A 13,162-nucleotide genomic window follows, 5' to 3' on the forward strand; every position below is an offset into this window, starting at 1 on the left:
TGGTTTCTGTCAGGCCTTGCTTGCCCTGCTCATTTATTAAAACACAGACATGTATGTTAATCTATGATGTTATTGTTTTTGTCTTCGTTATAACACTTTTTAGATGGCAAAAGCAGCTGTTCTTAAACACTGAACACTAACAAATAGACTTCTTCTTCTTTGCTAGCTAAACATTCATTGTATTTCATTTGTTTTTTTTCCCCTGTGACTGACAGTTTTCATAAATGAGTGTCTGACCTTATAAGATATTTATCTACACCGCCAGCCTAACTATTACTATGTGCTACTGTTTATGTCATATATAAAGAGTAAAATGGGTTCTATTCCTAATTTTAAATTCATGAATGCAAATGCTGTTAGATGCACCATTCCCACAGGTAAAGCAAACCCTGAGCAGATTAAACATGTTGTTCCACATCTGGCCAGGTGAGACGAGACATCTGTAAGTAAAACTATCACACAAACAACATAATGCTCTACAGCTGAGAAAAAACACACTAAGAACAATTACAATTTACATTACAAACAAGCTGGTATTGTTATTGTTATATTTCTTGCAATTTTTCAAAACATTTACAAAATAGAGTTGTATAACCACGTAATTATTCTTGGTGATTTTTTTGTAAAAGACAAATGCTTTTTAGTTTTCTTTTAGAGTTGTTGAAGGGTAGCTGTTAAGGTGAAAATCAAATCTGTAATATAATCTAACATAATTAAGGTTAAGCAGTAGATGTTTCCAGTGTTTGCCGCTCCAACCTTTTAGAACAGAGCCTCAGATCTGAGGCTATTTAAGGCAGGCTGGGCACTAGAACCAAAGAGGACTCTGAAAAAAAATCCAAAATTTAGAATGTTTCAGAATTTGAGTGGAGATAAATGCTCAAATGTTTCTATAAATCACACTGACACTGTAATTAAAGAGCGTAAGGTCTTTTGGGGGGGAAAAAAGGCCCCAGGCTAAGTTCTCTTATCTGTTTTTGAGTCTTATCAACTCCATCAAGTTGAGGAAATTAAATGTTAGAGAAACTAAACACTGCACTATGGTTCACTTAAATGATTGTTTACACTCTGATTAACCCTACTGTCATATGCATTCTTATTTAATGCATCGTAGGTAATCTGATTCTTGTGATTAGGGATTTGATATTGTTTTAAATCAAGACTGTCGTTAGCATAATAAAAGGAGAAAGATAAAAGCAGTGAGGTCTGGCAAGCAGCCACTGCAGAATGGAATGAACAAAAATATCAAGGACATGGCACATTTCTGTAAATCTGACCTCGTGCCATTTACCCATTTGCTCTCACTGAACACTTGAACAAATCAATTTTATGAGCTCCCACTATTGCATCATGGTTTTATCATTCCTTTCAATAACCCCTATTTCATCTGGTTTAGCTTCATTTTTGATGCCTACGCATAAAAACTACAAAGCAGTACTTCTAGTTTTACTTTGCCTGCTCGGTTATGGACATAACGTCATCAAGAATCTTTAACACGAGTGTTCGCTGAGTTTGGAATCTGGGATTTTTTGAGGCTCATGCTGAGTCTACCGTGTCCAGTGGGTGTCAAAAGCTACTTCACTTGACTGCATGGCATGACATGGATGAGTAATCATTTTGCATATAAAATCCTAAAACAGTCCCTGTCTCCAGTGTATGAATTGTAATTTTTTTTATATGCCCAGTTATAAAAAACTTTGTATTCAGCGGTTTGACAACAGGAAAAAATAGATCTTTAAATAAAAACTGCTTTGACAATTTACCTGCATTTAATCGTATCACACAGTTAAGCACAAAATAAAAGAGACAGGCTTACATCTATCGACTAACACAAAAACTATGCAATCTCACGAATATATTAAATAGGGCATGATGTCACACTTTTGAATAAGCTTTACTTTCCAGTGCAATTTTGCAGCACCTCGTCCTTCCTACGTGTTGCACTTATCTTTTTTCTAGGCAAGCGCAAATTCAGTTTGTTTTAGGCAGATTTGGCATTCTTAGAATGTAGATTAACCTCAAGCAATGTGATCTAAATTTCCAGCAGTAAGCACATCTCACATCACGAGGTGTCTAAAACTGTTAAGTGTCTGATATTTCTCTCTCTGACGCACACACACACACACACACACACACACACACACACACACACACACACACACACACACACACACACACACACACAAGGACAGAAAATTAAGGAAGCGTTCTGTTTACAGCTGCTGTGTAAAACTCAATTACACAGCCAATTGAGAATGTGGCTGTTTCTCACATTTATTTGATGTGTTCCTGACCTAAATAAGATTGCTGTTCCAACTGAAGCCTCAACAACTGCAAACACTTACTAGTTTGACAGACAGGGAGAACAGTACCCTCACACTGACGCACAGAGGCGCACACACATACACATACACACACGCACACACATACACACACATCTGGACCTCTGTTTCTCTCATTTATACTTGCTGAGTGCTTTCCTGCGCGGTTTCCCTGTGTTACCGGTCCCGGACCCCTCAGATGAGGTGAGGTAAGATTTGGAGTCACAGGATTATGCCATCTGGACAGACATTCACACAGGCTTGCTCATGTGAACACATGCACACATACAGATATAGCCTACTCTTGTCATAAGCTACACTGACAAACACCTGGACCTGGTTACTGGTCTCAAAGAGAGAGCTGAATACTATGTGCATGCCTATGTGTGTATAAGTGGGGTGTATGGGGAATACTGGGGCAGTGCTGGAGGCTGTGTTGAGGTTCATTTGATTTTTTTCCCCCTGCTTTTTGAGCCCTTGAATAAGGGGGCCCACTCAGGCAAGTCTCGAAAATTCAAGTTGGGTCACTGCTACTACAAGTTGTAAGCCAATTCTATTAAAATATTCAGTCGTCAGCTGTCATTATAATATATATATGCTTTTCTTCACACAACTGAAATTTTCCCTCTTATTGAGAAACTAATAACTTCTTTTTAATTAATAAAAAAAAAAAAATCAGACCACTGTACCACCACTAGGGCTTTTCAGCCATGTTAGCATGTGTTTGCTCACTGGCGTGAGACCAGAGCCATCAAGCCACCATTCTGCCCAGCGCAGGGCATCCAGAAATTTCTTCAGGTTTTGTTTGAGGTTAAATTGAATTGTTTGCAGCCGACCATCATGCATAGCTATGTGAGCCATCCACTAAACAGTCTTTTACTTGTCCCTTTGCATCTGGGATCTACAGTCAAGGGACGTAGAGCTGAGCTGATTTTATGGAGAACACAAAACCAACTGAGCAAAAGCATTAGACAGGTCCATTTCACTAGCACTCCACAATCAGATCAAACAGATTCTGGTGGAACTTAAAACACTTGGTTCTTCCCCTATTCTAGAAGAAGTTCCTAAATTTGTGGACAAGGCACAGCTGGCACAACACATTAAAGGAAAAGACAGACAACTTCCTAAGTTCCATACATTGCAAAAGGGACTTGCACCAAGCCTCTTACTAGATGTATCATTCCAAGGTGGGACCTGAAGATAGTTCCTCTCTTTAGAGTCATGAGTACAGATGGGACTGGAGAATGGCCTACTCCTTTCACTTGCCACAGCTAAAAGTCTTTGGTCTTGTCCTAGTATCTTCTGGTGAAATTAGCCAACAGTAAATCCTGGTACAGGGCTGTACATGAACTCATAGAACTAGAGTTACGTTAAGTAACTACACTGTACAAATGAATATTAAAGTACAGAACAAGAAAAAGAGGAATAAGGTGTAAATCTAGAATCCATCATGCATTCCTCTGATAACAGCACATATTATTGATTGTGAAGAAAAAAGAAGTTGCGAGCTTGGCTGACCACTACTGAGTGTTATTTAACATGTATCCTACTTTACTTTTCACTTTTGGAAAATATAGACCAAGCAACGCCACAGAAATCCCAATCACGTAAAGTGTAACGTAAACACCGCTAACAGAGACATGGGTAAACTATTAAAGCTCCTCCTAGCGCTTAAACTTCTCTCTCTTCCATCACATCGTGGCTCAGGAACAGCTACGCAGTGAGATAAGCCTCAAACGCTCCACAAAAATAAGTCGATATGACGTGAATCTGACTGTAAACACCCCGAAAGAAACGACAAAAAACGCTCTGTCAAACTTCCCAAGGTGAATACAAACAATCGCGACTGAAAAAGATCTCCGACTCGCGTCTGCTTCGAGTTTACTCACCTTAGGATGCTTTCTGGCTTTCTTTTTGTCGACTGAAAGGAAAAGTTGCAGCCCACGATACTCAGGGTAGAGACGCGAGTCACTCTGTTTCCAAGTGTAGCTTTTCTTTCTCTCGCGCTTTTCCCTCGCTCTCTTTACACTTAAACACACACACACTGGTCTCACACACGACTGTGTTTCTGCAAAGGTCCCTCAGCTGCAGGAGGGTGATTAATACCACAAGAGAAGGAGTGCATTAGCAGGAGAAAGGTGAGTGAAGACTCGCACTGAATGGGTTCCTTAAAACCACTCCAAAGGGCTAGTTGTTTAAGGAACACCTAAACACAAATTAACTCCAGTCTAATTAAAAAGAAAAACACATCCAGGCTTTGTCGCACAAAACAGTGCTTTTGTTGTCTTGCTTAGATTTTAAGAACGTTTTAAATTTGATGGACTTTAAAATGAGTCTTATGTGAAAAGAGGCCTATATGCTAAGGATTATATGCTACAATAACAAGTAAACATTAGCTCAGCAATGCTGAATCAAATAAGTAAGCTATGAGCTAACTCCTTAAACTATGTTACCATGTGACATCAACTATACTGGATAATTTTTCTGCCTGACTCATGCCCCATCAATTGAGACAGCGTGTAAGGGTCAGTGCTGGGTTTGTTAATGTGTCTTATATACACTCAATAAAAATCCCCGAACAGTTATCTCATTTTCATTGTTTTCTACAATAACAGTGAAATCAGTTTGATTGTGCAAAGATTGGTTTGTATTAAAAATGCTGGTTGTATAGAGGACATGGGAATAATGTGTGGTGACGTGCCCTACATACCACCGTTTACTACCTCATTTTCACTTTTATTTCTCTGTCTGCCCATTTTAACATTTGTCAGCAGTGCAGATGTGTTAAAAATCCTCTTTTGACAGTGGCTATGACTTCTCTACAATCGTGTTCAAATAGTTTAATTTGGTTAGATAGCATTACACTATAAAAAATAGCAGACATATTTGTTTTGGGCATTTAAAAGCACATCATTTATTTAAAAAACCAGATCAACTTTAAGAGTTCTGACAACAGTTTTCTACTTGAGAATTTAGAGACTGAACACTTAAAGCATGCCCATTAGCCCCTTACAGTAAAAAACAAGATTTATAATTATAAGAAGTGAGTGAAAGAGTGGGTTGTCATAGCATTGGGAAAAAAACTAAATAGGCTGGATGTATCCTGCACCAATAAGTAAGTAAATGTCCTCATGTTAAAGGTGTGTAGATAGTCAAAAAACAAGAAACTACCCTCCATCCATCCAATCCCCACACCAGTTTCTAAAATAACAACATTCTCTACTTAATGTCATCTCAAACATTTTTTCCTCTTCTAACAAAATTTAAAAAAATGTACTTTCTAAACAGAGCTAAACAATTGAATGAAGCATAAGGAGAAGTGTATGAAACAGATTTTAAAGCAAATATATTTTCTTTCTAAATCATGGTAGAAAATAAATAAAAATGGGAACAGGATTCATGAAACTATGAGAAATGTCAAGAAAGATATGTTGGTCCACATAGCAAGGAAGAAACAGGGACTTCTATATACATTCACCAGACACTTAAATATTCACTTTAATTTTTAACTGCTTGTTAATGCAAATGTTTCATCATACATTAAGATGCTAGAAATAGTCAAGGTAACTTGCTGAAGATCAGAATGGGGATGAAAGTTGATTTAAGTGACTTGAGAGCATCTCTGAACTCCCAACATGTAAAACCTTGAAGCAGATGGGCAACAGCCCAGTATGGATGTGCAGTCGACAAATCTGCAACTGTCGGATGTTGTCATGTCAATATGGACCGAAATCTCAGATTAATGTTTCCAGCAACTTGTTGAATCAATGCAATGAAGAATTAAGGCAGTTCTAAAGGCAAAAGGGGTCTAACCCTGTTCTAGCAAACTAGCAAGAGGAAACTAATGAAAGCTGGTGAAAGTATCTATGAAAAACATTTGATCGTTTTTGGTGTTCAGGTTTGCTCAAGTGCCTTAATGTCCTAGCCAGTTTCACTCAACAAATAGAAAATGAAATCAAATTTCCTTAAATTGCAACATTCAAATAACTGATTAAATCAAAGGCAGCAGCTTTAATTACAACTCGGACATTCACAGATGAGCTGTATAAAGTAACTAACACAAGCATATCCTGCAGTATTTTAATGCGTATACTGGGAAAAAATTTTTTTAATAATAGTTGCTTGTGAAACTGTGAGGCAAAAAACAAAATAAAACAAAGTGTAACACAGGATGTTCTACAGTTTCATCTTTAAGTCTTTATAGGTTTTAGCCAGATTAATAAAATTGATTACAACTACACAAACACTAACAAATATCATAACTAACAATAAAAACTTGCCAGCATCCTTGAATACTTAAAATTATCAAACATTTCTGGTGGTGTCTAAAGATAATGAGCACTGTGCAAGCTTAATAATAAAAACAGAAAGTGTGATGATCTCACCACTCAAGACAAAAATCAGAAGAACGAAGTAAATGATAAAGTCACAGTCCTATGTGTGAGGAAATAAAAATGGCATTATGGTACATAAAATGTATCAGTTGGCAGTAAAACCTTGCTATTTGGGGATGATTGACAACATAACATTTAGTTTACAAAGATCAGTTATATTTGGTTGAAATGTGGTCAAAACTAAGATCCTTAAGCTTTATTGCTTTTTGTGCTAAGAGATAGCACCACTACAATAATGACTACTACTGTCATCATAAAAGGTGTCCCCAACCCTCCGTGAGACAACATGTGGCCAAGTGAATAGTTTAGGCTTCATATCTTCAGTGTGTGAGCATGCTTCTTGCAAAGAGGTTTGTCCTTTTTGGAGAAGAAGGTCTGGCCTTCCAGTGTGGTACAGCACACCTGTAAAAAGCCCAGCACACATGAATAATAAGAGGTTATATAACAAAAGTTAGCCAGCCTACACTAACATTCACAATGGATGTAAGTCAGTGTTTCATCTAAAATAAGCAGTGCTGTCATATTATTGTGAAAAAATGACTTACGCAGAGCTTATGAGATTGCTACAAGTAAGCTGTTCTGCAAAAACCTCCATTATAAAGGATGGATAAAAATGAACATTGTTGTAGTACATTAACAATAACTAGAAAGAATGACAGAAAGAACCAAATAGGGCCAGTAGCAGAAAGTACCACTATGACCTCAAACTGCTTCCTCATTTTTTTTGTGTCCAAGTTAAATAGATAAAAGTTTCTTGATGGCTCAAAGTTGGAAATGGGAATATGAGTAAATGTGACAGTAGGTCATATGTGTTAGTCTGCTGATGCACGCAGTTTACTGTGACACATGCCTAAGGCCTTCACTTACAGCACATACAAAGCAGGTATCATGCCAGGTGTAACCAAGGGCTTCCAGGAATTTGTCTCCAGCCTCGATGGGAAACTCACAGCCATGACAGCCAGTCCCAAACAAGCTGTAAAAGTCTGTTTAGTGACAAAGAGAAAAGTCATGTCACTATGGTATAAACAAAGGGTTTAAAGTCATAATGGTAAGACCCAAGCAAACTTTAGTACTCAACAAAGAGAGCTTGCAACTATTTGGGGTACAACAGGTTCACCCACACTCCAAATACACGCATGTTAGGTAAACTGGTGATTCTGACTTCAATTCAATTCAATTCAGTTTTATTTATATAGCGCCAAATCACAACAACAGTCACCTCAAGGCGCTTTATATTGTAAGGTAGACCATACAATAATACATACAGAGAAAAACCCAACAATCATATGATCCCCTATGAGCAAGCACTTTGGTGACAGTGGGAAGGAAAAGCACCCTTTTAACAGGAGGAAACCTTCAGCAGAACCAGGCTCAGGGAGGGACAGCCATCTGCTGCGACTGGTTGGGGTGAGAGAACCGGTCGCAGTTCTCTCATCCCATAGGTGTTAATGCAAACATTAACACCTATAACTTGGCTATAGGTGTTAATGTTTGCATGAATTGTTTGTTGTCTCTCTGTGTTTGACCTGCAATAGACTGAAAACCTGTCCAGGGTGTACTCTGGCTCTCACCACGCGACAGCTGAAACTGGATATAAAACACATTGCGAGTGAGCAGCAATTCAACTGAAGCCCACTTTTATCTTTGATCTATTCACAGACTGCTGGATTTTTTTTTTTTTCTTTTATTCTAGCACAAAAACATTGTATACCGCTACAGGGAATCCCCACAAAACCTACATTTGGAGATATACAGTCTTTAGTGTCTTTAATAACTAGCAGTTACAGCCTGCTGGGCTGAGTGAGCATCACCCAAGGTCACCAACGGTAACCACTGTACCACCATTTTTCTTTTCTTTTTTATATTTTAGATTATTTTTGTGTTGTCAGTAAAACCTGAGAAGTGTTATCAATGTAGCTTACCATTGACCATACACTACCTACATGTTTTATAAAATGTAGTTTAGATTTTTTTCTTATTTCTTTTATTTGTTATAACAGATGCTTTGAGCTTGATTATACCATGTACAATGAGTACAGTGGCAATTACAGGAAGTACATCTGGATATTTTATCAACCCCATTATAACTCACCCGGTTCACAGTATGGTTCTCCATCCTCCAGGTGGAAGGTGTTGTTTCTGATTGGTTGCTGACAGTAAGCACACAGAAAGCAGTAGACATGCCAAGTCTGCTTGAGGGCATTTATCACCTCCTAAGGGAAAATGTAAACAATGTGGCTAGTAAGAGGCATAATATAGTTTTAGGTGCATTAGTGTATATAATAGCAACTGGAAAGCTATATCCACTTTAACAGGAAATGGAGGTGCAGCATCTTATGAAGGGATGTTATCATATTACATTGCTGCTTATGAAATTTTATTCATAAGTCACAAATTTTTACACAAATCTTTGTACAACTTTTGCCAGAGTAGGTCATTTTATTTTTTCTTGAATATCACAGTTTTTTTTCTCTCCTTGGTCTCCATGACCAACACTGATTTCTTTCCCACCCTTAAACTGTGAGAGCAAGATAAGACAAAGAATCGATGGAAAGTTGGCGAGCTGAACTAAAATGAAGGATTATGAGCGAGGGAGTGAGAAAACAGGTTAATAAGAAACCATAAGCTGTTTGAAGATGTGTGAGAAATAGAGGGTTGAAAGGGATTTAGGCCACAGGGGTTAGAACACGTGAGGGATGAATGTCATAGTAGCAAGGAGAGCAGAAATTTCAGCGTCCTGACACTCTGGGTTCAGGCTACACCTACAGCCTCAAGGCCTCTAAGCCTAATTCTCCTAACACCCAAACGTCGACTGCATTCCTGAGTGTTACTGGTGGTCACCGACGATATTCCTCTGCACATTCAGGCTTCCTGCTCTGGTCTTTTATGTATTTAAAAACTGTCTTTGATGTTGTTCCATCTGTACTTTTTAAGCTTTTCTGCTAGTAGGGAAATAGGGAAATAATTACATTCCTGTTTTAAATGAATACTTCTGTTAGAAATATTAATCTAAACTCTAGACAAAGTGAGTGTAGTAGCTGCGACTCAGGAGGTAGAACAGGTCATTTACTAATCAAAGGGTCAAGTGGTTTGATCTCCGGCTCCTCCATTCCGCATGCCTAAGTGTCCTTGGGAAAAATACTATGCCTATTGTCTAAGTATCAGCATAAGTGCATAGAATAAAACTTATGAATAGTCAAATGTGACATGTAGAATAAAAAGTGCTATGGAGTAGTACTAAATATATACACCAGTGCATTTGATCATAAACTGATTTCATAATAAAGGAACCTCATGTCCCAATGAGCAGGAGGTTTACATTACACACAGTATATACAGTAAATATCTGCATGAATATAGATTTCATGTTTTAGAGCTACTAACCATGTTTATACAGTGTTGGATGACAATTTCTTTACTGCAGACAGTAAACATTCTTTTGTCTTAGCAAAAAAATATATACATAAGAAAGTAACATAAAAACATATACGAACAAAATGAAGATGAAATGTGTGACAAGCTTCCATGAATTGGATCAGGTGAGTGTTCTCTCCAAATATACACATCAAGACCAATGGACTCATTACTAACTTTATCTTAATGATTACAATAGTGTGCAAAAAACCCAACCCACGCATCATGTCTTTATGTTAGCTTAAAAGGACCCAAACCTTGCAGTTATTTCAAATCTAAATACATAATAGTTCTCCAGGCTTTCCGAAAGTCTCTCAAAGGTTTCTGTTGAACATTGGCTGCTTTTTCACTTATTTTCAGTCCAGTCCTCGTATGTTACCATTTTCAGGGCAATGTTTTTGTCTGTATTTGTGTTTCTTGTTTGTTGGTTGAACAACTTAACACCAAACATTGACTCCTTCAAACATACAAATGCCACCAAACTCTAGGAATGAGCCACAGGTATGTACATAATACATAATTTGCTTTGTAGTTGACTCTATGAAATATGATAATACAGTTTAACCAACACAAAACAAAAATTTTGTACCAACAAGGTGGTTCCTAAAATGTCTGGTTTATCTTGTATACCTTAATCTTTGACTTGACATATCTCAGTATGATGTGCAGTTTATCCTTAAAAAACTGAGGAAAGTGGACAATGTGGAGAAAAAGAAAAAGTGGCAGTGTAATTCATAGTGGAGGCTCAGTCACGGTTGAGGCAGCATTTTACCCAGTAATGTTGGGCGGATTGGAAGATAATCTTATAAAAGGAGCTAACATCTAAAGCAGAGCCTTACAAGAAAAGCTGCCTAAAGAGATTTCAGATTGTGCTGAAGAATAAAGCTGGTCATACCAAATATTGACGTTCAAACCTATTGGAACTAAACTGTTGCGTCTTTACTGCTCCCTTCTTTTTTAAACTCACCCCTAGTATCTTAGACTGGCAGCGGCTGCATGTTGGAGCAAAGAAGTCTTCATAGCAGTGTTCACAGTAGACTGATCCCCGTTCTTCAACAAAGCCTATATCTGCCAGGGATGTTCGGCAGTGTGCACAGTTAAATTCTTCCTTATGCCACGATTTCCCCATTGCTACCAAAAAAGGTCCTCTGGGGAAAAAACACACACAAAAAAAACCCTGAAAAAATGTACAAAAAGTAAACCAATACTCAATTCAGCTTAATATTCTGATATACTCGTCATTTTACTTCCTTTTTTTATACTTTGATAGTTTTAGATGAATAGATGAATGTGCTATTTAATAAGAATTATTAGAATATTTGATGACTTCCAGTATAGTAATGCATTTACTAAAGTTGACTGCCTTTTTCCATCAATAATGACCCTAAAATAACTGAAAACATCTAAAAAATTAATGGATAGTTAAAACTGACGATTGAATTTCTGTTGATCAACAAACTGATTTTCTGGTATTCTGTTCAAATCACAAAAAAATGCTGCAAAAATGAGAAACACATTTAAAAATTTGAGAACTGCAGCTATCGCGCCTGCTTCCCTACTTTTGCTCCTTGGCTGTGTCCACTCTGATGATTAGTTACAGTGGGAAGACAACAGAGGCTAATTTACTCCACACAATAGCTGGGCTTATCTGAGTTTATCGTGACAGTGGCCCTGGCTGGCAGTCATTAGCATGAGAGCAACCTTATCCTAATGATATGTTAGGTGACACAATCTGGGTAATAACATGAGTCAGGGCAGTAAGCTACCGGACAAGAAGTAAGGTCGACAGGAGAAGAATTTCAGGAAATTATTCCTCAGTGATCTGCTCTTTTGTGCCACTCTGGCTGGACCTTAACAGCTTTTAATAACTTTTTATAGTTCAAATGCAAGTTTTCAGGCACTTTGTACAGCTGGAAAATCCAATTCATTTTCTTAATTACCTCATAAAAGCCATTCTGGCAGTTATGCTAGTTATGCTCCATTAATAAAATCTTACTCCTCTTCCAAGACATAACATCTTGATCTGATCTCTAAGTATAAGCAAAATATTTATCTGAGCCCAGAAACATGTCCTAAACACACTTCTATGAGAAGTCATTGATTACATTCCCAGTTCTTAATATTAAACATAACTGAAACTGACAAATTGACACAACAGAGGGCAAAATCAAGATTTGGTGTAACTGCATGAGTTTTTAATGAGATTGTCTGCGTATAACATTATTCTGCTCTTTTATCAGCGGCAGGTGCAACTGAATTCTCCTATCCGTTATCCACGCCGCAATCAAATGTCGTTCTACAGTTTCATACACAGATTGTTTACTCGATGGTTTCAGGTTAATTATTTTAAGAGCCTAGCTGTGGTGCTGAATAATTAAGGAGCAGACACATTTCCATTCTCATTTTTAATTTGAGTATAATTTGATGTGGGTGCAGCCCAGCTGAGATCAATTCTCTTTTGACTGTCCTTGTGCAAGAAGTATAAAGGCACGGCATGATGGAACCGAACACCTTTCTCTCACAGTTTTCATTATAAATGGCCATGAATGCCCCCTCCATACCTGATGACACTACAGACCACTACTAAGATAGTTGATATTACAAGGATTATGCGATTCAGTGTGTCAATGTGTGGCTTTTATTTAAACTGTGAAGCATTTTGTCTATTATTATTATTATTATTATTAGTAGTAGTAGTATATTAGAGCACGACTGATATAGGCATTTTAAGACAGATACCAATACTTGTCATTGAAAATTTTGACATTTTTTCTTTCAGAGACATGAAACATAAGCACATTTACCTAACATTTGTTATGTGTCTATTTATGAGTCCTTACTAAGATATCACAATACAGTAAAAATAATCTTGTTTTAGTGTCACAGCAACCCAAGGCTTACTAGTTGACAGCAAGCCCACTCAGCTGATTGTTGTGTTTGTGCCATTATTGGCTGATTTAAAAATCTAATATTCTGAAATATTGACTGCAATATATTTTTCTTTCAAAAACACAAACCATAAATATAACATTCATT

The 13,162-nt window shown here is 37.4% G+C and overlaps 2 protein-coding genes across 7 annotated transcripts in view; both read right to left on the bottom strand.

Moving 5' to 3' along the window:
* bmpr1ba (bone morphogenetic protein receptor, type IBa) overlaps positions 1–4,419 on the bottom strand; it is a 65,442-nt gene extending 61,023 nt beyond the window's left edge. Inside the window, exon 1 of the mRNA XM_084945483.1 lies at positions 4,208–4,419. The gene's annotated coding sequence lies outside the window, so the exon portion shown is untranslated. The remainder of the gene's footprint in view (positions 1–4,207) is intronic.
* A 1,895-nt stretch (positions 4,420–6,314) lies between these two features.
* Positions 6,315–13,162, bottom strand: part of pdlim5a (PDZ and LIM domain 5a) — a 66,765-nt gene continuing 59,917 nt past the window's right edge. For all 6 annotated transcript variants that reach the window (XM_084945476.1, XM_084945478.1, XM_084945477.1 and 3 more), the window contains 4 exons: positions 11,094–11,274; positions 8,805–8,925; positions 7,580–7,695; positions 6,315–7,114 (listed from right to left, as the gene is read on the bottom strand). In XM_084945476.1, the coding sequence (XP_084801602.1) occupies positions 7,025–7,114; positions 7,580–7,695; positions 8,805–8,925; positions 11,094–11,274 (508 nt within the window). In that variant the 3' untranslated portion in view covers positions 6,315–7,024. The remainder of the gene's footprint in view (positions 7,115–7,579; positions 7,696–8,804; positions 8,926–11,093; positions 11,275–13,162) is intronic.

Source organism: Perissodus microlepis, chromosome 12, assembly GCF_051167445.1.
Source record: "Perissodus microlepis isolate ML-2025 ecotype Zambia chromosome 12, ASM5116744v1, whole genome shotgun sequence".
Lineage (NCBI taxonomy): Eukaryota > Metazoa > Chordata > Actinopteri > Cichliformes > Cichlidae > Perissodus > Perissodus microlepis.